The 26,324-nt window shown below is 37.3% G+C and overlaps 2 protein-coding genes, 2 long non-coding RNA genes and 1 pseudogene across 4 annotated transcripts; 1 reads left to right on the top strand and 4 right to left on the bottom strand.

Annotated features, from left to right (window-relative positions):
- Positions 1-3,550: 3,550 nt before the first annotated feature.
- Positions 3,551-3,886, bottom strand: LOC147493352 (uncharacterized). The gene has a single exon (XM_086567833.1). The coding sequence runs from the start codon at positions 3,884-3,886 to the stop codon at positions 3,551-3,553; it is 336 nt and encodes a 111-aa protein (XP_086423959.1).
- A 4,334-nt stretch (positions 3,887-8,220) lies between these two features.
- On the bottom strand, positions 8,221-9,055 carry LOC147493353 (uncharacterized). The gene is made up of 2 exons (XR_015198079.1): positions 8,937-9,055; positions 8,221-8,535 (listed from the first exon to the last, which is right to left on the bottom strand). It is a non-coding gene; the product is annotated as an uncharacterized LOC147493353 (long non-coding RNA).
- Positions 9,056-11,867: 2,812 nt separating this feature from the next.
- LOC147493354 (large ribosomal subunit protein uL4) lies at positions 11,868-15,770 on the bottom strand. The gene is made up of 2 exons (XM_086565065.1): positions 14,619-15,770; positions 11,868-12,266 (listed from the first exon to the last, which is right to left on the bottom strand). Exons 1-2 carry the CDS (start codon positions 15,723-15,725, stop codon positions 12,153-12,155), a joined length of 1,221 nt encoding a protein of 406 aa, XP_086421191.1. The 5' UTR covers positions 15,726-15,770; the 3' UTR covers positions 11,868-12,152.
- Positions 15,771-16,689: 919 nt separating this feature from the next.
- LOC147493355 (small heat shock protein, chloroplastic pseudogene) lies at positions 16,690-25,990 on the bottom strand (annotated as a pseudogene).
- LOC147493356 (uncharacterized) lies at positions 21,574-23,123 on the top strand. The gene is made up of 3 exons (XR_015198078.1): positions 21,574-21,656; positions 21,769-21,837; positions 22,977-23,123. It is a non-coding gene; the product is annotated as an uncharacterized LOC147493356 (long non-coding RNA).
- Positions 25,991-26,324: the final 334 nt, after the last annotated feature.

Consider the following 26,324-nt stretch of genomic DNA (forward strand, 5'->3'; position numbering starts at 1 on the left):
CCATCAATTTCGTGGTTTGTTTGTGTTAGATTACTCGAGATATGTGCGAGATAGACGGAACAAGATTAAAACACTACACGCATGACTCGTGTGCAGTGGGACCTAATACTAATTCTAAATGCTCACGTGAGGCATTTCACAAAAATAGACAGATTGCTCAGGCCAAACTTGTCCACTGACGGAACTAGGATCAATCCTTAAATACACATTATTTAGTCCTTAATGTCTAATTCCCTATTATCAACTAAAACCAATATCTAAAAAACCCGTTAATAAGGTTACAAGAACCAGTTGAAGGAAGAAATACATAAAAGACTTCATATGTACATTACTATGTTCAATGCAGCATCGCTACCTACATTTATAACTTCTTCTATCAATCAATTGCCAAAACATTATATTGTCCATTGTTTCCGTCCAAGTACCATAACTGAATACTAATGTCATAATGTTTTACTAATGCGAGAAGCCTCCTAAACAAGTGTCTGGCCTGTGTTGATTACTGATTCAGTTTCCTTTCTAAGTTTGTTGTATTAGACTTGGATGGACAAACAATAAGGTACTCGCTATGGACACCTTCCATTTTATGTTGGGCAGACTCCAAAAAAAAAGAATTATTACAAGTTTGACATTGCCCTAAAAAACATGTTTTGTGTTGGGCACCCCCCAACTACATCAAGAGTAACTTGTTGCAACCTCCTATTGCTCTTACCTTCAAAGACTCCACACCTTCTTCTTTTCCTTCTCATATAAATGTGTTTGTTTTAATTGAAAACAATTTTAATTACCATTTTTAATTGTAATTCTTTGCATCTAATTCCTTTTTTTTTTTGCACACAAATAGGGATATTGCATTAATATAATAAAGAATGTTACATAGCAAGTGAAGAGCTTACAACTGGATAATAAAAGTAGATCTAGTTAAAACAGTAGTAAGGCCTGTTCAGACTTTCTAATCGTGTGATATATCTTGGTCTAGTAGAACTCCATAGCCTCTCTCCTTGATTCATAGTTGCTCCCATCTTCGCTGCTAAGTCCGCACCAAAATTGGCTTCTCAGTATGTGTGGGACAATCTCCAATAAAGTAGATTTTGGGTTGTTTTGGGTTGCTCGAAGCCATCTTGCTTTGACTATCCAAGGATTTTTGTCCCTACTAAGAGCCATGACAGCAGCTGTTGAGTCACTTTTGATCTATAAGTGCAACCATCCCTTTGATACCACTAATTCCGCTGCCATTACAATGGCAAACTGAAGTTTGTGTATATTGATGAGTCTTCAAAAGAGTGTAAGAAGTAAGGTTCATCCTAGATTGTTTGGACTTGAAAGATGGGAGTTTGAAGAAAGGAAGTTGGAGTTCTTATCTTTAGGACTTGCGTTTTTATCTAAGTTATGAAGAACATTGAAAGCAAAGTTAAAGTTGTTGAATGATTGAAAGAAATATAACTTGAAAACAAATAAAGAGATTGATTGATTTAAGAACTAACATAAAGAAATAAGGTTGATTGATTGATTGAAAATGCAAAAACAAGAACAAGATTGAAATGAAGAAAATGAAGAACAATAAAGTAAAAGACTTGAATTGAAAAACAAGAAAAATAAATCCTAATGACACTAGATTAAGTCTAACTTCATTCTCTACTCCTACAAACCAAATGGCTTGAACCCTAAATGCAATTGATGCCTTCTCTCTTCCTAACTTTTAGATTATATACCCCTACTTTATGTCTTTTACTGGTTTGCCCTCCTCCATTACTTTTGAGACACCTCACAGTTCACTTTTGCTTTTGCTTTTTCTTTTGCTTTATGTTTTCTTCTTTACCAAGGTAGGTTTTTGAGAATGTCATATTTTAAAAGAAGGGCCTCCATCTTTGGTCTTCTGAGTTGAGGGCTTTGACTTTTGACTTTGACCTTTGATCATTGACTTTGACTTTTTCAGCACTTTTTTATAGCAGCTTCTAGTCTTCATAATAAGCAAGATTAAGGCTCATTTAGGTGCTAAGACGCAGCTTTTATGATAAGTGATCTGAAATTCTCTGTAACCTGAAAAAGGCAATAAAAGTTATGAGTTGTCTTTTCATTTAGTGTAAGAAAGGTTGTAATGCAGCAATATAAGGGTAATAAAATGCACATTTAGGAGTTAATCCCGAGTCCATAGGCTGTAACTCCCATAACTTGGTTCAAGTGATCTCTGAAGATGTTGCCAGCACCATTATCCTTGGATTCCCAATAGAGGAGCCATCGGTATTAGCTTTAACGATTCCAGGCTTGGGTGGAGACCGCATGACTTCCTGAATACAGTTTGGTCGGGCTCTTCCCTTTATGTTGAGAGAATGTAGAATAGCCAAGTCTTCGACAGTGTTGTACATGTACCCAGTGGCTAACTTACCTGCGGCTTTGACTCTTTTAGTTACTTTATTTTTTATGAATGCACTATTCCATCTTTTGTCCTCAAAGTATATTCGATTTCTCATCTTCCATATCTGATACATGAGGCGAGCAGCAGCAGAATTCCATAGCTCTCTTCTGATGGGGCTAAGTAGTTTAGGAGCATAAATTATACCTTGAAAATTGATGAGTGGTTGCACCTTGTGAAAAGAAAATAGCCATGCCCATAGTTTTGTAGTGGCTTCACAGTCCCAGAGCATGTGATCTACTGAATCCTCCTTTTTTTTACAAAGTCTACATCTTGATGCCAGGTGTATGCCCATCTTTCTAACCCTATCATCTGTGGGTACTACTTTATGAATGAGTTTCCAGGTAATGCTTGCAATTCTAGGGTGCAGGTATTTGTTCTAAACCCTTTTATGCCAATTCACTGCTTGACCTCTGCGTCTGATGGTATCATAGGCAGATTTAACTGTGAATCTTCCATCTATTGTGGGTTTCCATATTCGAGAGTCCTCTTCATCCCCAGAAGCCGGTGGCAAGGATCTAAGGTCTATGCCAGCTCTTGCGAAGACTTGTTGTACTTGGACTGGAAAGTTCCATGTGCCCTCGATAATGATGTCTGAAACCTTGGATTTTAAGAGCTTGTAGTTGATGCCATCGACTATATCCCCTAGATCAATACCAGTCTAGTTGTCTTGCCACAATCTGATGTTCTTTCCTTGACCCACATACCAACCCAAGTAAGGTGTCATCTCCTTAAGAGCCCATCTTATACCCGGCCAGATAGAGGATTTTTTGTAGTAGGTTACCCAATCGATCTCCTGAAGCCATTGTGAATTTTGCTTGCATAAACAGACCCCATTCAGTGGATCCTGTGATAAAAGCCCAAACAAGTTTCATGAGTAGAGCTAGATTAAGCTCCTTGAGTTTCCTGAGTCCTAACCCCCACTTCCTACAGAGGTTTACACACCTTTTCCCATTTAAGAGTGACACCTTTTCTGACAGTAGGATTACCCGACCAAACAAAATTTCTAATGGCAACTTCAAAGTCTTTGATGCACTTTGAAGGCCACTTGTACACTGACATGTTATACACTTGTAGACTGTTAAGGATTGACTAAGCAATGACCACCCTTCCTTGAAAAGAAAGCATTCTGCCCACTCAGCCACTCGCTCTTCTTTTAACTTTGTCCACCAATATCTGAATGTTGGCTCTAGTTACCTTGCCTTTGAAGATCGGGGCACCCAAGTATTTCTCAGGGAGGGTTCTTTCAGTGAATTTGAAGAGTTCAGCTACTCTTGCTTTTTTATCTCTTGTCATGGCACCTAAGAACAGCTTGCTTTTCGAAGAGTTGAAATATTGGCCTGCTGACTGTTCATAGGAATTAAGAAGATTTTTTCGATGTCTCAATCCTCGGATATCCCCATTCGCAAAGATGAACACATCATCTACAAATAAAATGTGAGTGGGACTGGGGCATTTTCCATCTGCAGTCATGTGTGTTGCCATGATGAAATAGCCAGTTGATAGGAAATTAGTCAGTCTAAATTAATAGACTAATCTAACCCTATAAATAAACCGCAAGCGCACAGCTATCGTTGAAAATAGTTGCGTCAAACGGGTCGATCCCACAGGGATTGCTACTTCGGACAAACGAGTATTAAAATTATATTTAACTAATTCCACCAATTTTTTTATGTATGATTTAATCTAATTATTGACTAAGCAATGCAATTAAACTATTAACTACGAAAGCAATAAAAATATGGATTAACTATCAATGAAGAAAACACTAAGGCTTTCGAATCCACCCTAGACCATTGTAGATTATCTTAGTTTAATTAATTTCAAAGTTCTCTTTTTATTACAAGTAGCATGAGGAAAAGGCAACCCTTGCTTTCTCGAAGATGTGAACATGTAATTCTTAAACAATTCTAACAAATCGTATTAATTGAATTTCAGCAAATAAATATAAACCACTAGCAAAAATTGTCTTTTTACAGCACAACTTCTCACAGGTTTAAATATACTTTAGAACCGATGCCTTGATATCAACAGAAACTTAATCCAACAATTGACTAGTCTAGACATAGATTAAATATGCAGGATATAATCAATGATAGAATTTCTACAGAAATCAAAAAATTCAATTAATAATTTACTGTAAAACTTAAGTCAGAGAACAATAACCCAATTAAACATAGAAAAACCTACGCAAGTCTAGGGCTTCATCTAAGCCCTAGCTTAGAATTTAGCTAGACATGATAACTTGCAACACGAAAATAAAAGAAGAATAAATCATCGACAAAACCATAATCCCGCTTTGATATCTTCTTCTCTACTTCGTCTGCTGCTCTCGGCTCCAATTTGTGCTCTCCAAAGATCCTCCTCCCTTTGGTTTTTACTTGTATATATAGAGGTTTGGTTGAGTCCAATTGGAAAGATAGAGTTTGGTGGAACATATGTGAGTGATTCGAACCGAATTGGAAATCCCGAGATTAAATTGCTCACGACTCTTAATAAGAATCGGGTCCTGTTTTCGTACCAAAAGGGAATTGGAATTAGAAGGGTTTTAATGAATGGGTGATCAGGTGGTGCGGGTTTATTAAGGGTTAGTAGATTCGCTGCAAAAGAGATTGTGTGCTGATTTTTGTAAGGGAATTAGATGGGGTTTTGGGTTCTCTTCGTAAGAAAAGAACATAGAAATCGGAGAGATAGGTACTGGCGATCCAATGCTCCAAGTAGCTAGGTAGATAGTAGCTTATGGTAGTTGGGCTTTACTGGATGCTAGTCACGTGGGTGTCCTTAAGCCCATAAGCCATGGGCCCATTTCCATTAATTCTTTTGTGTCTCGTTTACTTAATTGGGCCCAACTTTACAGCACCCTTTTCTGGTCACGTCCTCACTTAAATCTTGGCTTTATGTGCATTCACCAAATACTCATAGCCATAGCCTTGTTACTGATCAGGTGCTAAGGTAGTAAGGTACCGAGTCCAAATTCTCATTAGCAAACAACAAGGCCAAATCCAATGCACGCAAACAATATCTTGACCAACATGGGATACCTCCACTGAACTATATCAACGTACACACACTAATATCTTCGAATCTCGACAGTTTCAACACTTTTAATTAAGTTACTTCCGATCCTGCAAAATCACTAAAAACACACTAATTAAGTCAAATGAATAAATTAAACGAACTAACTAACTAGTATAAAATTGGGCGTAGATATATATAACATCTACGTGTCTATCACCAGTTAACACCCCTGCTTAGCACATCTTCCGTGAGATCGAAGAGAATGGGTGATAGGGGATCACCCTGTCTGAGATCTCTACCAACCTCAAAAAATCCACAAGGTCCACCATTTATCATAACTGATATGTTAGCACTTTGGAGAAGAGTAGAGATCCCACCATTGCTCACAGAACCCAAACCTTCTAAGAACTTCAATTAAGAACTCCCAGCTGAGATAGTCAAATGCTTGAGTAATATCTAGCTTCATGCCTACATTTTCTCCTCTAGTCTTCTTGTCCAGTTCGTTGATCATTTCCGAGGCTAGAGCAATGCCCACTGTGCCTGTTCTGCTTTGTATGAAAGCAAGTTGTTCTCCGCTAATGATTTTGCTCACATGATTTTGCTCACTATAGGGTTAATTCTCAGAGAAATATTCTTAGTGATAATCTTGAACAAGAAATTACTCAAGTATATTGGCCTAAACTTGTTTACATCAATAGCATTTGTTACTTTAGGCACTAGAACAAGAAAGCTAGAGTTCATGCCTTTTAGGAGAACATTATCTCTAAAAAAAGAAATAACTGCATAACTTACATCCTGTCCAATGATACTCCAGAAAGTATGATAAAAGATGCCTTGAAATCCATCTGGGCCTGGGGCACTATTTGCATCCATGGAAAAAATTGATGCTCTCACGTCTTCTCTAGTAGGAATGGCTGAAAGAGTGGCATTATCCGCCTCTGTTACCAAATTCGGAATCAGGTTCATGAGAGCTTCATCCATTTCCACTCCTTGGAACTTATACTTTTCCTGGTAGGCTTCAACAATGTACTCTTTGATGTGATCTTGGTTCTTGAGAAAAGTGCCTTCCTTATTTTTTATTTTTGTTATCGGCGCTTTTGCAAGACGCATTTGGATGGTGGCATGGAAGTAGGCAGAGTTTCGTTCTCCCTCGAATGCATCAGACAATCTGGCTTTCTCTTTGGCCATGGCAGTGGAGACCTTGATGGCTGCTTCTATCTCCATAGCTTTATCAAATTCCATTTGTTGTAAATTGGAGTCTGAGGGGTTATTTTCTTGGTCCTTGAGAATCTGGGCCATTTCTTCTTCAAGTTGCTTGAGGTGCTGAGCATGGTTGCCAAAAACATCAAAGCTCCCGTATTTCAACTTCTGCTAGAGTCTTTTGAGTTTTTTTACCACTTTTCTAATGGCCACATCATAAAGAGGTTCATTCTAGCTTGCTTCAACCACTGCCTTGAGAGATTCATGAGAAATCCAAGCCTTTCTAAAGCGATAGAGGATGTTGTATGGTTTGGGGATTCGAGTGTTCCAACCTACAATAGGGCTGTGATCTGAATGCCTTCTTGTAAGAATTTTACTCCCCCATCCAGCATTCCCTTCCTGCCATCCTTGATTAACCAACATTCTGTCCAGCTTCTGAAGCATCCTTTTACTACCCCATCTGTTGTTGCACCATGAGTACTTAAAGCCCAATGAGGTAGAGTCGAGGAGAGCATTCGAGTGGATTAAGTTGTTAAAGTTATTCATAGCCGATATACAAGGAGAACAACCACCTTTTCTTTCTGCTACAAAAGTGACTATATTGAAGTCGCCAATAACTACCCAAGCTTCTTTATTTAAACCTAGCTGAGAGAGATATTGCCATAGTACTCTGCGAATACCATAAGAACTGTTAGCATGCACAAAAGAAATAAGGAACTTATTTACTCTTACTGTGATATGCTGATGAGATAGGCTGACAAGAGTAATGGTTCATTCATTTCGCCAAAAAATCCATAGATTACTGACCCTTTGAGGGGTGTAATTATGCAAGAAAGTTGAACTAAAGCCATATTTACTAAATACAGGGGGGGGGAGTATAGTAGGTGGCTTTATAAGAGGTTCTGCTATACAAAGAAGATCAGGGTTATGAGTTGAGACTAGATCCTCAATGTGATACCAAGGTTCTTGTCTTTTAACTCCCCTCACATTCCAGTATAATATATTCATTTCTTGGAGGAGGAAAAGGTCTTAGCCCTTGTATTTGGTACAGGCAAATCCTGGACCTGCCACTTGGGCTTGTATCCCTTCTTTGAGCTGACTTGCCATCCATCATTTTCAACCTGATCAGCCCAGTTTCCCTTCAACTGAGTGTCTGCTTCAGCTAGAATCTGAAACCGATTTGGAGAGGGTGGTAGAGTGGTAGTGAAGTCAGCTACACTATCTTGCTGATTGGGCACAGAGGAGTCATTCCAGATTGCATCCTTTTCCTGTGCAGGATGAAAAACGACTAATGCTGAGGAGGAAACTATGTTAACAGAACTCTCCTGGGCATCAGCACAACCAAGTTCATTATCGACTTCTGCCATTAATTGTTCCTTATCTCCTGCATTCTCACCAGAAGCAAAAGTTTTGCATCTAATTCTAAAAACAAGTGACCTCAATCGCATAAGTGGTTGTCTCAAGTAGCTTGAAAAAGTGTTCCGGAAAATTGTCCTTGGAGCGGCACTACAGTGTCGATTGGAAAATTCTTGAATTGACCCACTCAAGTCGTACATGTCGAAATCATCTCTATAAATTTCATCTATCACTTTCCAAAAGTCATTTAACTTTATAATATATATAACAAAAGTTATTAAATCAACTTCTTTATGCGATTAATGTAAGTTCAAAAAAAAAATTGATCGTCTAAAAAACAAACACTATATACAAGAGTTTTGCCGGGTGTACATAGATTCAATCTGCTAGCGACTACAAGTCCATCTTCAACAGTCATTCTACTACGACTATTTTTGTATTTTCATATAAGTCTGGTGGCCGCTTCTTCATCCAATTTGCAGTATGAGCTAAACCCTTGCTTGAAGCTTCCGAATTCCTCATCCCAAGGCTTTAAATTTGTTTCAGGCCTGAATAAAAATTCAAATGTTACAAGTTCAGAACTGGTAATCATATAAGTGCCAATTCAAGTAATGGAGCTACATCGGAATTTGGTTACAAGAAACTCTTCGTCAAGACACACAACTTAAAAAATTATTCGCATCAACAAAAGTTGAACAAAAGAGAAAGGCCGAGCTTAGAAGAAACTAATTAATCTTGTACTTAACATATATTTAAAGTAAGGCTCAAGGACAATGAGTCGGTTGCAAAGTTTTCAATGTAAAGTGCATGATGTACCGACTTCCATTTTTCTAACATAACTAGCAATAGTTATGTTAAGTACAAGAAGAACTAGCAGCGCAATAGAATGATAGTTATCGACAACCAAGAACTAACAACAAAATATAATGATATACTATCGAAGACGTACACCTTAACACCAAGCTCTCTTATTACTACTCTAACATCCAAGGAAGATCACCAAGCCTAGCCTTAAATGATGCCAGCGTGCTGACGAAACAGGAGCAACTTATTTACCTGAAAAGCCATCCCACACTTTCAAAGCTGACTTAGAGTCTTGCAAATAACATCACCGATTAGACAAACATCAAATCGATCTAGTTCAAATCTAGACAGTCTACACTAGCTAACAGATTACATAACAAATTAGATAAGTTTCAACATAGATTCAATCATAAAGAAACCAACCAAATTCCTTTTTGCAATAACACATTTGTTTCCGACAATATTTTCACACTCAAAACGGTGTTCAAGCAAGGGAGCACATTCGATTCAGTAGTGTCGAAATGCTTTACAGGTCGTTGTATACCAAACCAAACGGCATGAACTTGCCCTTTTTTACTTCCACGAGGTCCTTGAAAGGTTTGCTGGAATTATTGGGTTGGGGAGACACCACCAAGTCGTTTGGGTTTAGGTGATCAATGCGCCCAGCTATGTCGTCTAGTACAATTGGAACTTACTAACAAAGAAGAACCTCCCACATGTTAATCCAAAATTCTGTATCCACATTAGAAAAAATATCTGTATCCAAAGGTTCATTATTGTCCTAAGGAATTGCTTCTTCCCCGACCAATTTACAGTCAGGAAATCTCTCAATGGTATTCGATACAAGAAAGAATTGTTACAAGCTAATAGTGGCATTGCTGGCAATGTCATCCGGAATTCCTCTGACTTCATTGCTTCCAAGTGTCGTAACGACTGAAAAAGTCTGGAATCGACCGAACCAAGTCGACTGGGAATGTCTTGGGGCGGCACTGTAGTATCCACAGGATATGTCTTGAATCGACCTACACAAATCGTTTTTGAGTGCTTGTAACGGCATATACAAGTCGTATGAACCAATTTCGATTGGCATGATTGTGCCGTTTCTAACAATTTAGCTTCAATCAGTTAAAATTTCAAGACTTCCAACTTCCTTTCATCTTCTCGTTCACAATCCCTCCAAGTAAACTTCACATTATCCATTCTATGAAGAAAATCAGTGATATTATTGCGAAGCCTTGTCCATTGGGTACAACCAGGTTAAACACTATGGACGATGTTTGCCCATTTCCATTTTTCGATTATTTCGGCCATTTACAACTAGTGAGAATGGTTCAATTTTCTTTCAGCCAATTTCCATGGCTTTGTTCTGAATAGCAATTTCACTTTCATGGTTTCGTTCTGAAACGCTATAGAAATTTATAGGTTCTAAGCGATTTAAATGGTGGTTGAGAGAGAGAGGGAGAGGGAGAGAAATCAATCGGTTGGAAAAGGGTGGCTGAAGGTGACGAAGGTAACTGGTGTTAAGCGGTTCTCCGGTTTCCTTTGGTTCGGGCTATTGTTGGTTGGAGGTGTATTGGACTCTATGTTGTGCCCAACATAATTACAGACCCCAAGTTGGGTCGGAGTCTGCCCAACACAATTTGGGACAGTGTTCTAAAAAAACGCTAGGTGGTAGTCCGGCAGTGGGCACACATATACTACAATAAATGAAGAAAATCATTTACCATAACTCAAAAAATAAACACAAACAAAAATACTTATTACAAAAATGCGTAAAAGTTGAAGAATATTGACTTCATATAAAAACATACTCATTGTTATATAATGGCATATAATTTACATTAGACTTGAGTTTTTTAAACTCATTCAAATCTTAGGTCTACACGGGCCTTTATTTTTCGACATTTAATCATTCAAAAAAAAAAAAAAAAAACTGACTAGACCGCCTAATCGGTCCACCGATTTTTTAAACGACTAGGGCGTAGGCGAGTCGGTTAGGCACCGCCTAGCACCTAGAGACCGCCTAGGCGGCCGCCGATTTTTAGAACAGTGATCTGGGGTCTGTCAATAATAGGACCCAACAATAATCACCATGATGCACACAACCAACAAATTTGCATAGGTCAAACACAAGAAACAACAAAGTCCACTAAAATCCTAATTTTAGGAGGTAGTTAATGCTCCAGTCGTAGCCCACTCCACAGACACACCAGAGATCATTGTGGAATGTGGACTAGACAGACACCAGAGATCATTGTGGAATGTGGACTGAACAAGGAATCAACATTATAGTGCCACCATCCCTGGGACTGTTATTAATTTTTTCCCTTCTCATATCCCATTTATTTGATGAAATCACGGTTCCGAGTGGTGCATGCGTCAACAGGGAAGGTTATCCACCTGCACTTGTAATGAACTCAAAATGTGTTCAACAGGGCTTTCTGTACTGTGAGTTGCATGGGCCTTTTGTAATCAAATGCAAACAAGCAACTAGGAATGAAATCTGAAATTTACACATTTTACTATGAAAAGGGATTGTACAAAGTGTGGATGGCTCCGGCCATACACATTTTCATACTCTACAACTCTATAGACATACACATTCATACTCATGTAGGGATTGCACAAAGTGAGGATGTCTGGAAACAACAGGAAGTATAAATTGCCCTAACTGGAGTGTATACTTAGATAATTAACTGCTCGCATTCTATGACACCTAAAAACTCCAACATCCAAACTAGGTGAAGTTTTAAAGCTTCATCTTCCCTAAGGTAGAAAATGTTCTAGTTTCCAGACGAAAATTAGAGAATGTGGCATCAAAAGCAGCTTCTAGCTGCTACTTCTTAGATAAACGGTCAAGAAAAGGGGCGAAAATCAACCACTCATTCACTCAACAAATGTTCAACGCGCGCAAAGTAACTCAACAGAGGCCAGTTAAACTTCACTAGTCTCATTTGAAGCCTAATATAAAATCATATTCATTTCCAAAAGGATCTTCAGGAACAGCTAAGTTTTGTTCGAGCAGTTACTAAACTACGATCAAGTGGCCATGGCAGAGAAGTCACAACTTGAGTGATAGACCATAAAATGTACCATGCGACATTATTAAAAATAACTATAACCATGTCAACATTCTCAGCAAAATTGTAAATCAAGAAAAAGTAAATAACAACGAAAGAGAGGGGAGTGGGTCAGGCCAATGCATGCCAGAACATCCCTTGTTTGCACTTTCCCTCCCCCCTTCTAAACTTGCTCTCACTAATAAGATAGTAAATACTCCAACAACATATCCATAACTGCAACAGGATCTTCACTATTTCTAAAAGGAAACAACATACTAAACTAATAAAATAAAAGGTCATCACTGGGAAACACCTAGCCACTTGGAGAAGTTGTCAAACTCAGTGTAGTCGCTGTCAGAGATCATCGTCTGGTACCATGCTTTGCCTGCAGCCTTTATAGCAGCCGCCTCCTCCTACAGTAACAAAATAAAAAGAAAAACTCCATATCATTATATGCACTTTATTTTTTCTTTAGATCGTAGTATATGCACTTTAAACATGAATAACAATAAAAACAGCTTCTGAAGTACAACACCAACTGTTAACCTACACAATTTGGATAACCAATAAGCAAATAGAAATATTATGAAGAACTGTTAATGTACACAATTTGGGAAAACAATAAACAAATTGAAGTATCGTGAACAGCAATATCCACCGAAGAAGCATATAAAAAACAGAAGCGGATGCTGGAAAAACAACTCTAACAACTATCTCAAGAGTTATGGTAATTGGTAACACAAATTCATTCTTAGGTATCAACACTTATTCATAATGGGACAAATTTCAAGATAAAAAAATGAAGGAAAATATAGATATTTAAAACACTAGCATTAAACATGAACAGTAGTTATCTTTCTCAATTGCGACCACAAAAAGGCATGTATAACGCCTGTTCTGAAAGGGCATATATTAGCTGCTATCTACCAAATATTGCATATGCATAACACCTCTAAAAACAGCAAAAAAGTAACAAATAAATTAAAAGTAAATATGTGTAACATGATTACTAATATAAAGTTATAAACATAGATTAGCAGTATTATAAACAAATGCCAGAGATAGGAACAATTTATCAAATATCAAGATCACTAAGAAGCCATAGAATGTAAGTCAAAAAGAATTTACAACCATCAGATTTCCCACATTATCCAAATATAAATACGTCAGCAAACCATCAGAATAGGATACCAAAATAAAATGATAACACATGTGAGAACATTTATTATGCACTTCCAAATCCCATGCATTGGAAGTGCACTTCAATTTCTAACTTATACTACAAACCTACACAACGAAGAAAAAAATACATAATGAAAAACTGAACAACAGATACCACAAACTAAGGTAATCAAAAACTCAAAACAATGTAATATAAAGAATCAGTAAAATGAAGACTGAGGCCAGTGACGATGGTGGGGAATGAAAAGAAGTGGAAAACATTTGTTAAAAGTAATAACTGGTCAAAATTGTGTGCGACTATCTTGCTTTGTCTACTATAGAGGTAGCAATTACCCTTGGAGGTAGCTCACTAGCATTCCTATTGTTTAACGTATTTCAATTTAAACATGTCCTAAGAAGAAAATCGGATTCTAATCGGTCAAGGAACAACTAGGTCAAGTAATCAGAATTAATTGAAAACTAATTGGAGGATTGTCACGAATTCCTCTCCCCTTAGGTAACACTTAACACATGCCAAACATAACTTATAGCTTAAAAAAGAATCTATATTTGGACAAACAATAAGCCTAAACTCGCTTTTCCTCCAACTTATGTATTGTGTCCGACACACAAGGACACATTGTGTGTATGATTTCAAACTAGGGTTTACTCTAAACCCTAAAAGACTAAGAAAACAATCTATTAACATGGTCAGAGCTTCACAATATGCTACATGCATAGTTACTTATATGTAAGAAGAGAATTAGCTCATAGTTGTTTATTAAAGATAGTTACTTAGCTGTGTCCCTTTGTCCAACTTCATATAGGTCCCCAAGTTGGATACTGACACACATACCCGTGTCAATGTTACTCAGCTTGGGATAAAAATAGTTCAAAAATTATTCAGACAAGAACATCAGCATGAAGATTGCTATAAGAGGACAAAGAACAACCTTTGTAGTTTGATGTAGCATTCAGTTGGAACAAATTGAACTTTCACCCTAATGAACTCCTATCACCCGAACACAACCCCAAACACAGAAGGATACACATTACATTCAGCCACCTAACTCTAAAAAATTTACATCTGAAATTCAAAGCAACCCACACTTCCCAATAAATCTAACACTGGAGACTAGTTACTGCAGCCAAATACAAATATACAACCTCATTTGGATAAAAACCGAAAGCTAGAGTAAAATTTCATGGCGAACCAAATTATTAAAAAAAAAAACACATGTTTCTGCAAACCATTTAGCATCAATTGCGATGAATAAATTAAAACCAAAATTTAAATAAAGTCCAAGTGACAAAAACGACAATCGGTGATATAGGTTCCGGATATTAAAACATATTTATATGTATAGTGTTAAAATGTAAAGCAACGTAAGTGCACTTCAATTTCAGACTTATACTTTATGTATAGTGTTAACATATGTATAACACGTATTTCAGATGAGAAGCAATGGAAGTGCATTCTGATTTATACAAAATAAACCTACAGCCAACTAATAACATTATAAAACCAAACGAAAACGCCAAGCACTCAAGCAGTGTAGTATTAAATTTAAAATAAGTAAAATGAAAACAGAGTTGTGATATACCTTGGGGACAACTTTCCTCTTCTTGTCAAGCTTCTCCTTCTTAGCCTTAACACGCTCCGCCTCGGCAAGAAGAGCCATCCTCCTAGCAGTCTTTGCATATGGGTTCAACTTGAGAAGAACATTCAAGTTCTTCAATGGGTTCTTCTTCATTGGAGCCCTCTTCACTTCATTGTTAATTGGTCTGACCACAGACTGAACCTCATCGGAATTAATAATCCTCGACAAATCAGCATTAACCATCTTAGACCGTGGCAATACATAACCCTTCTTCTTCTCAGATGGCTTATCAAACGACCCATAAATCGAATCCAACTTCTCAAAAGCCGACTTAGTCCAGATAATAAACCTACCAAGATGACCACCCGGTGCGAGCTTCAAAAGATTAAGCCTCTCCACATTAGCAACCTCAACTCCAGGAATGTTCCTAAATGCCTTAACAATCTTACTTCCCTCAGTACCGTAAACAATCAAAGGACCTTTTTTAGAAACATACCTACGGTTCCTCATCTTACCCTTTCCGGGGCGAATTTTCTCGCTGTCCTTGGCCTTCTCGGCATCAGCATAAGCACCAATCTGTTTCAAAACCTTAATAGCGGCACTAGTCTTTTCGACACCCTCAGCAGAGTCACCAACAACAAGTGGAATCTCAGGTACATTCTCAATCTTATGTCCACGTGCCAAAACAAGTGAAGGAACAGCCGAAGCAGCGAGTGCAGACACAACTGCGTATCTTTTCTGATTCATATTAATCTTCCTATGCCAACGTCGCCAGATTTGTGTTGGAGCAAACATACGTCCACCTCTACACATGTTACCAAAAGCACCTTGACCGGCACGATGGGTACCTCCACCAGGGACACGTGGGATACGTGAAACGGCACGACCGGTACCCCATGACTCTGCAGATGTCTGGTGTCCTGCACGTCTACTGACTGCATATGGTTGACGGCTGTTCTTTGAAATGTTGGAGTGGACATAGTTGACTATGTCGGGTCGGATGGATGCTTTCATTACGTCAGGGAGTGGGAGGGAATTTGATCCATCCGTTTCCATTTCTCCCTCCAGTTTTTGGACGGTTACCAAGGGACGTGCGGCCGCTGTCGCCATTGGATGGAGATGGTTTGGTTTTTTTTTAGGGTTTATGCGGTAAGAGAGATCATTTCAGGGTACTACTTATAATAAAATGATTGTGGGCCGGACCGCCGTAGGCCCCAAACCACAGACCTAAAGACGGGATATGGCTAGTTTAAAACAAAATTTAGATTGAGGAGGACTTGATCGTTTAATTCATCAAGAAATTGGGCTAACACCCAATTTTGGAGAAAATGAAGTCTATAGGACACACTTTTTGGTGAATAACTCACAAGGACAAATTTTAGAAATTAGTAACTCACGAACCCACGATTTCAAATTTTGTAACCCTCAAGGACAAAATAAGTTGGCCTGGCCATTTTACTTTTTTTAAATATCAGTTATACCCTTTCGTGAAAATAACCCTCAAGGACAAATGACCCGGATTTAAAATAAACATTTTCCAATTTTACCCTTTCTGTCATTTTACTATGAACAATGAGTGTTCATACATTCTTCTGGTGTATGAACAATCATTGTTCATATCCAAATAGATGAATGTACCTTATATAATATATTGATGTATGAACATTGAATGTTCATACATAGAGGACTATGAATATTCAATGTTCATACCCAAAGACTATAAACATTCAATGTTCATACTAAATACACCAGGTCGTTTCGTCTGGGTCGGGCCGTTAATTATTTTGCGTCAGGGGTATACTTGACATTTCATCTACCCGATCCGTTTTTTATTTTGCGTCAAGGATATATTTGAAATTTCATCTACCCGGTCCTTGAGAGTTACTTTTTCAACATTTTTGTCCTTGAGAGTCACTATGTTAATTCATTCAGTTGACAAATTTTATAATGAGATTCATTTTATATTCACGTCATAGTGCCAATGTGCCATACATCGAAGAACAGACTTCACACATATACTCGATCAAAAGTAAAATACACCTTCAAGTCACACTCAACATGTTTAAGTTAAACTTCACATAAGCTTAACATCAATGACTTTTCTCTAGAATTTGGTCTTGGGTATGGAAATGAAAAGCACACCATTCTTTAGCTCCCCCTTGATATTATCTTCATCATAGTTATCAGGTAATCTGAGACGTGTATTAAAAGTATTGTAACTCTGTCGCGACCATGAGTCATCACCATTTTCTTGTTTCTTCTTCTCACCTTGGATGATAAGCATGGCATCATCTATCGATACCTTCACATCTTCCTTTGATAAACCAGGCACGTCGAATCTCATTTTTATTTCGTTTTCGTCATCTTTGATGTCCCAAGGTGCACGGACTTCAGCTGTTGGTGTGGTTGAGCCTGGGAATGTCATTACTTCATCGAACGTTCGGTCTATGGTGTCTAGCATTGATCGCATTCTTCTCATTGGCGATAGTGGATCCATAGTACAAAATATCGCGATATATATCGAGATTTTAGAGAAAGATAAATAAATATCGCGATACTAATTTGGATAAATATTAGTGCAAGTATCGACGATATTTGTTGATATATCGTGATATTTCGACGATATGTTTTGTACACGATATTGTTGGAGATAATTGGTGCTGGTGATTGCAAACCGACGAAGAAAATAAAAAAAGATGAAGGATTTGCGCTTTCTTTTATGTAGGTAAGAAGGATAAAGCGGTGCCAGCTTCTCTGTGACAAAACTTCTCCCACTTATTATTGCTAGTCGATATACTAATTTTGCAGGTTTCTGTTCATAATGAAGGCTGAGACATGTGGAAGGTTTATTTGGACAAGAAGGAATATGCCACAACTTTGGAACATTGCAGGGACCCTTTTCAAAGAGATCAAGTATATCTAGTGCAGGTTAGGGCCTTTTGATATTTGTTCTCCTACTGGTCTATAACTTGTCAAGTTGATGTGATGGGAAACTGGAATTTCCTTTCACTCTCATTTGGCATCATCCTTCTAACTGAAAAAGCTGTCACAATTTCAATTTCCTGTTGAAGCTAAATTTTGCAGAATGCACAACTCATTACATGTTTTCTGGTGACTCGCTTTCTCCAAGAAAAGACTTTTTTCAGAGCAGCATCTTTTTATTCAAAAGTGAGGTTCTTCTTTCTTACCTATTGTGTTTGGATCATTCTAAGTAACTATATGCTCATAAGTTGTAAAGCTATCATTGGGAAGAAGTCTGATAACTGTTCCGTTTACTATTAAGTGAAGATACAACACCTGTTCACTATAGTAGAATGTGTAGCTTAATGAGCTTGTATAGATTGACATACTTCCATGAGAAGCGAATAACAAATATAAGAAAGCCAACGTAAATGTGGTGTAGAAATTAGTAAACTACATGACCAAGGAACTCAATTATTTGTGAGAACTCGCAAAGAAAGATCACGAGGATATGCCTATTTTGCTTTCTGCAGTTTGTAGACAAACTTCTTGTCTATCAGACTTTAGAGCCAAAGGTCGAAAATATCTTATTCTCTTCATCTCAAACTTCAAGAAATTTCTGGAATGGCATTTTCATATGTTGTGTGCTTTAATCAATTGGTGCGTCATTCTGGTTTTAATTCCATGATAGGCCTACCCTCTGTGTTAACTGTTAAAGTAGGTCAATTTGTAACTTCCCATCCTTGTCTTGGTGTTTCACATCTTTCATATCAATTAACTCAGAAATTACGGTGTGACTTATTATTCATGTATATACACTTCAGCACCTATTCTATTAACTCAAACAGTGATTCGACATCTACCCATGATTTATTACTTGGTTTGGTTTGTGATTAAATACTTCATAATTGGACTTCTCACATTTTTTATCATGTGGATAAGATTGCCCATGTCAAAATCTTTGTTTTGTCTGATGTGTCAAGGAACCTATGATGTATACGGGTTACTATGATATATTGGGAAGCCACATTGAGTTTGGTGCATATGTGTTGCCTAGGAAGGTGAAATACAACCTCGACAGGACAGGGATAGGTCATTTTATAGTATTCGGGTATCATAGTTTGGTAAACAGAACTTGGTTGAATTCTTTACTGAGTTGAGAATCTGATGTTTGCTAAATGATTCCAACTATACAACATCACTCTCTTGCAATATTTTGACCATTTTTTTGTAAGTATATACTTACATAACTGTTAGACGATATATGGAGGAATCTTGTTCTATTCCGTAACAATAATTCAAGCAATATTTTGGTTTTTGCCAAGGTTCTATTTGTCAACATTTGACTATTTTTTTTGAAAAATATCTAAATGATTCCAGCATCTGTTGCTTGCCATTCACACATTGAATATTTCTCAAATTTCTTTTTCTCAAATTCATTCACAAATTCAAGCAGCATCTATTCTATTTCTCAAATTCATTCACACATTGAATATTTTTATTGGATAAAGTCAATAATGAACTTTAAAATTTCAACGTTCATTCGTTTATTAATTTTGGACTCTTCGGATACACAACCTGGCCTTGGCACCACAAAGTTACCTGTTATATGTACGAACCAACTCACATATAACAATATACTCTATCCATGAAAAAAGTTGCCAGTAAAAAACTTTGTTTTCAACAGTCTAAATCCAGTTGTAAATATAAAAGATGTTCTAGGGATGGTAGCAAGAAAGTCATGATAAAGGTTGATGCCTTGTTTTCTATGGTTAACCAAAATATGAATTGAAGAGACTTTCTCTTTTCGTTTTTGGCAATGAATCCGACAATGGGTTTAGTGGTTAGTTTAACTTTAACATAGATGTTTCTCCTCTTATATAGCATTTGGATATTTATTGCTTTTGAAATCTAATATTGTCTATAAATGGAGTAATGTCTCTTTTCCTTGACGACACTATTGTAGCTGGTAACTAATGGGACTGTGTTGATGCAGATTAACTATGTTTTATCATTTGAAGAGATCACCTTGAAGTTTGTAAGTAACGGTGAACAGGTATGTTTGGCGCTCTACTTCTTTATGATTTTATTCCTTTTAATGATTTGGTTTCTGAACGTTGATGCAAAATATTGTACCCTGCTGCATGGAGATTGATATTTTTATCATTCGGGAAAATCATATTTTGTTAGTGTTGTCAGATTCACCTTCCAATCTTCCATATTTATTAGCTTTTTACAAATTCATGAGATTTATGATTCTATAAGAATGTGGAGAATTTAGAAGGGTGGATAGACCGTCCAATCACCTGTTACGTGCATTGTCTTCAAACTTTGTGGATAGACCTGCCAGTTTAATCTTCATTTATCTAATAATAAGTTCAATAACAAGAGCACGGGTTCTTGAGGAGTTTGTCAAGATTCTGTTATCCCTTTGGTCCTAGATCAATTCACAGCTAATATATGACCCTATCTTTGTTTTTGCTTGTAATGAAAACAGAAATTGAGTATCACTTTGTACATTTATCCGTTTCAGGTTACCATTTCATACATTGATTTGTAGTAGTGGAGTTGGCTTCTGATTCTCTTAAGGTAAAACTTCTACCCATTATGTATTAGTCTATTAGATCATTTAAAAGTAGAATGCTATGCATTTTTATTCATTAATTTGCATAGATTGGTTAATAAGCTTACTATTGGTTTTGGACTATGGGAAAACTATTTATGGATTGTAATAAAAACGAACTACCTATAGAATGAACTAACGTACGTACTGTTAAGCAGATTGCAAGCATTGCCAATTAATGGCAACTTAATTCAGTCACACAATCTTATAATTAGCAGTCTAGTACTAAAATCTTGTTAATATAACAGACTAGTTATGTTCCTTTTATATTAGTTAAGGAGTCGTTGGAACTTATATGAATAAAGAAGTTGTTGACTCAGATGTCCAGCCCCCACTTCTATTTCTATTGCTAGTTCCCTTAGGCAGAGAGGTCGCCTAATAAAAAATGACAAGCATACAATACACACCATAGGCAGAGTCCCTTTCTTCGAATTCCTCGCCTAGAGTTGAAGCTACCGAGAGGGAGACGTAGGCCGAGACTAGAGTCTGAACCTTCACTTTCACCTGAAACTTCGATTTGTCATATAAGGGGCCTATAAAATCATCTCTAGATACTTCAGTAAATCCCGCCTTGCCTTGCATGATTCCCCAAGTTGTGGATAACAATTTGGTTGCCGTTTGCGAATGAAATTCTGGAATTTTTGAATTTAAAAGGGCAACACGAGGCTGAGGTTTGGACTTTGAGTTCTACATGTGAGTAGTGTGAAGGTGTGGTGTATATATATGCGAAGTGTGGTATCTTTGGTTGGAACTAATAGAGGTGTATAACAATGATATAAGTGAAAATGATATATATGTTGTTTTCATTTTAATTCTTGTATATAATTTATAGTATTTTTTTTATTCGAGGATTGGTTACTTGACTTAACTGGCATTGGTCGAGATGGTTAAGTAGCTGGTTCTACGAATCAATATATATTTGAGTAGTTGGGTACTTAGGTTTACGAGGTATGAGGTTTTAATATATGTTATGGAAGTATATTATTTGATTTTTAGGTTATGATAGATTTTAAATTTATGAAATGTTGAAAATACGAAGGAAATTCTGCCAAATTTTTTTTAGAATGTGATGTTAAGTGGTGGTTTTATATTTGAGTTATGTATATCATAAGATATTTTGTATTCTTGAAATCATCTAGAAGAGGATTGTACCCATCTTTGGTCCTTGTCTTTGAGGGTAGAGCAAACTCTTTCATGAATTGATATGTACCAAGCTACATCCAAAGGGGTAGATGTGAACATATTATAGTAATTCAGATGAAAATTTTACTGAAGCCTTAAAACAATTGTCAGACAACAATTTAAAAAACTTTAGCAATACAAGTACGTTCTCAGTGGTTGCTTGTTTTTCTATTTTGCAGCATAAGCACAGCTTGAAAACTTATTTGTTGCACTCTAGGTACGTCGTGTTGTCTCAGTGATTTATTCTTCTCCCACTTTTGGTTGTTGCGCACTAGGTATGTCGTGTTTTTTTTTCCAGCAAATATCAATTTTTCTAGTATTATGAGTGAGAAAGTCGGGCATTTATTAGTAAGAATAATTCAAATAACCTGTTCATTGTTGGTGTAGTAGTGGAGTTTGATTTGCAGTAGTGGAGTTTGATTTGTAGTAGTGGAGTTGGCTTCTGATTCTCTTGAGGTAAAACTTCTACCTATTTCGTATACTAGTTTCGGTATATAACTCATTTGCGGCCCGAATTCCCCTTGGAGTCTAGGAAACCCTCTATGACGATAAGAAGAAGCATCCCGATGAAGATGATAACCATTTCTATTGCTTCCTCGTATCCTCATTTTAGTTCACATTATGCTTAACTCAAGTTCTCATTTTCATTTACTTGTAAGTTGTAACCAATAGTTACTGCTTTTGGATTCTCCTTAGCCATGCTTAGAACTATATCTGTGAGGACATCAAAGTCTAGGATGACTATTGCCCTTTGCTCGAAATTTAGATGCATGTAAGCGTCTTTGATAAACGAAAGGAGGTATGTAATTGTTTTAGATATTACTTGGAAAATGACCCTAGCATGATCTCATGGTTTTTATATTTGGTGGTAGTTCTACTCCAAGTTGGAGGAGAAGCACCGAGCTTTGGAGGCAGAGAGGAACCAGTGCGAATCTAGAACTAAGGTATGTTCATCCACTGGAAAGCATCACTTTCTCTTTTTCTTTTTCCCTAAAAATTCAGGTTCTCTTGTTTGGGTCATGTTAAATTGAACTTTGTAAGATGACCTCTTCTACTGTTGTCTTATGAACCTTACATTCTTCAAGAAAAGCGAGAGGCAGCTCTCAAGCAACTTAGGAAGAGCTTGACATTTAGAGCAAACCCAATGCCAAGCTTCTACCAAGAAGGACCACCACCTAAAGTCGACCTTAAGAAGGTACTCCTGGACCTTTACAATTTTCAGCTGCAAAACTTTCTTAGTCGGTAGAGATTGAAACAACATATTGTAGCTTAAGAAAATACTTTTTACTTGGTCTCTTCTCAGTGTCTAATCAGTATATCTTTTAGTAGTTGGGTGTAGTTTTATTGAATTTCCAAGTTATGACAGGATTTAAGTTTATGAAATGTCGAAAATACAGAGGAAACTCAGCCTAAATTTTTGTAGGTTTTTTCTGTCTTTGTGTAGTTTGGATTTTGCTTAGTTGGTATGTATCACGTCCTGAGTTTTGTAATAATTGTAAATGCCACGTGTCTTTGGTATTCATTGACGGTTTTATTATTTGATTGTTTTATTGTTATCTTCGTTCTCTTATCTCTTATCTCTCTGGAAATGCTAGGGCTAGTTGTTCTTGTGTGCGCGCATCTGTGCTAAAGATTCATACGTGAAGGAATCATCATAAGAAAAGATGATGAAATCAGTCTCAGTAGAAAAGATGATAAATCGGTCTCAGCAGAAAACGTCTCTGAAATCAATGAGAGTTATATTGATAAAAACATGAGAATAATGATGGTCAATGGTCCGAACGAGATGATAGATAAGGTTCTAGAGGCAAAGGATCATGATCATAGAAAAGGAGAGGATCTTCTTGATTCAGTGTTGTTTGTTGGGAAGTACTTTGCGTAATCACCCTTTGCCTGCATGCTAAAGGCTCTGGATCTTCTTGAGTACCTTCTTTCCATCAAGGGTGAGGATGAACCAAGACCATTCTTTTCTGTTTTATTTATGCTTCCCCTATTGTCCCAAATAACAACCTCCATTGAAGGATGTAAAATCCTGGCTTCAACCAAAGGGCTGCAATATGTTGTAGATTGCCTGATCAAGATGATGGATCACGGTTTATGGCAGTGATGGGGAGGATACTAGTGGGAGCATGGTTTTGGCAAGTGATGTAATTGAACACGTCCTATTGACAACTGATGAAGTGGATTGGAGTTGTGTCAGTCGTTTCCTGAAGACGTTAGAGTGTTGGATAGACTCTATAGGTGAGGCATCTATGGACATCAGGGTTGCAGGCCTTCACACTCTCATCATGGATTCAATCACAACAAAAGATCTAATAGATGCGGTATATAATTGAACGCTCAGTGCAAGTGTAACAAGTATTGTAATATGTAGAAAAAAAATTCAAAATCCATTGTTAAAGAATGAAAAGTCAATGTAATATGTAGGAATTCTGAGGTATATTTTTAAGCATTAGAGAGTAATTTATATTGAAAGTGCGACTGTAGGGGAATAATATATTTATATATATTATGCACGTGTCCAACACGAATCAGGAAAACTTATAGAAGATCGTTACAACATAATACCTCGTCCAGAACGAGGTGACAACCTCCAGGACTCATGATGATTGTTTAACATAACACCTCGTCGTAAGCGAGGTGACAACCCGCACATGCACTTAACGGGCAGGCGATCGCGTTCAATGTAGCTGTGTTGGTTAAAGCCATAGCATCAGTCGTGCTCATGAATACACTGTCTAAAAGCTCATTTATTCTCATCAAGACAGGGACCTGAGCTGATAGAGGAAATGGGGGAAGCATTGGGTACTTACCTATAAAACAAAGGAGAGAAACTATATCTGACTTGATTCAAGTTCATCATAAAAACTTGATACGGAGGCAGCTCGTCCCAAAACGAGCTCATTTAAAACTCGACCCATCACAATCTTCCCCATTATTCACACTTGTAAGGACTGATCAAATTCAACCTTTACAATGACCACATTCAAAGAAAATATAGTTGAGTTGTGGATATTTATCGATATTTGTCGATATATCGTGATATATCCACGATATTTGCAGTTAGAAAACCCACACATAGTCTGTAGATATTTGTCGATATATCTCGATATATCCACGATATTTACAGATGCCCCAATATAATATATCCTCACACAGGAGATATGTCCACGATACATATCCATAAATCAGAAGTCGATATTTTGCCTGATATTTTGTGCTATGAGTGGATCCAACAAACCTACAAAATTCAAAATAGTCAGTTTAGACTTCGAGAATGTTCACGTGGGACTTGGGACCCATTGGTATTGGGCCTTGAAACAAACCCATATATAGGCCGAAGGCTAGGCACCACACATGTACGGTCTACTCGACATCTTCTAGGCTAGGTCCCAAGAGACTTGAACCCAAAGACCTTATACGGTCTGTGTACTATGTCAGAACTTAATTAGTGAGTTAGTGTTGATGTATTTTAATATGTGAGTTTCATATGGGCTGGGTTCCTTATGGTACGGTTTTTATTTTCTGTTGGTTATTTCTTGACTTGGTCTTTCTTATCAAGTAACGTTGAGTCCAATATCCACGGGTCATTAGTCTATAACGCACCCACAATTGAAGTATCAACTGTTACAAGAGAGAAACCAATTTCTCTCTTCTCACTCACTGAAAAAACAAAACTGGCAGTGCATTTTTTTACTATTGCAGTTCATTGTATTCATATTTTTTCACTTGGGCAATCAGTTCAGTTTATTGTGAGTGTGTAGTGCTCTTTATCTATTGTTATCTAGTGCAGGGGTTCAATGGAGATTAGTTTATTGGCTATTGTATCCTGGAGGTTGCGCACTCTCTGCTGCAGTTTGTTGAGAGAAGATTTGGAGGCGCGAAACAATCTTAAAGAAAGCGATGTCTGCGCCTCAGCCTATTGTATTGTGTGTTGGTTCTGTGATTTGGAATTTAGCTGTATATCTAACACTTAGTGTCAACTGTGTCATGTTGACAAAATGTACCATCTCAAAAGACTAATTGCATAGAAGACTAGACCAATAATGCAATTTTATCATGCTTGTTCATAGATAGAAATTTGAATCATTCAACCTAACATAGAACACCCAATTTCGCGCGCTTCTGCGCACCAGATCATGTTGTGTGTTGAAGTTGTGTGCACTTGATGTTTAGTGATCTAAATTTCTAATACAAAAAACACAGTGAAAAGCAGTCAACCAAGAATGTAGTAATAATGTGATATAAATTTTCCTTAAGTGAAAAAAATATATATAAATCCAAGTAATTAGCGTTAGTTTGAGAGCATACCAAAGGGAGAGACATCAACCATAGAACGTCTAGGCCTACGCTCAATGTTCGTTCCTTTATTTGATTGACCAACATGCACGTCGACAGATTTATCTTTGTTCTCCCCTGTAGGAACTTGTGCTCTAACAATCATTACTCTAAAAGGTTTTCTAGACAACTTTACAGCATTGGAAGGAAAATATGCACAAGACGGTGCAACCAACCCGTTCTAAGATGGCTTAATTTGGTGGACGAAGGAAGAAGGGCATGATGAATATGAAAGAGCGTTTGTTGCAGCCATGTTACTATGTTAGCTGGTACTGGTTGTTTGGTAGAAGCTTGTGTAGTTCTTTTTGAAAGCAGAGAAGAATACCGAATCCTGTTGTTTGAAGCAAAGGAGATGTTGGGCTTTCCCATAAATGGGACTAGCACCTCTTTGGTAAAAAGGTAGTAGAATAATAGTTATTCCACACATATCGCTTCTTCATATTGTTTACCACCCCTACCAAGCACCCCACATTTTTTTGTCCAAGTAAGCACCCAAGTTTGAAAAAAGAAATCAAACCTTATATTTCTCATTCTCATCTGACACTTTCCCTATATCCCTTTTCTTGTCCTAGCGAAACCGAACTCCCGCCATTTTCAATTCCATA

The sequence above is a fragment of the Coptis chinensis genome, chromosome 6 (assembly GCF_015680905.1).
Source record: "Coptis chinensis isolate HL-2020 chromosome 6, ASM1568090v1, whole genome shotgun sequence".
NCBI lineage: Eukaryota > Viridiplantae > Streptophyta > Magnoliopsida > Ranunculales > Ranunculaceae > Coptis > Coptis chinensis.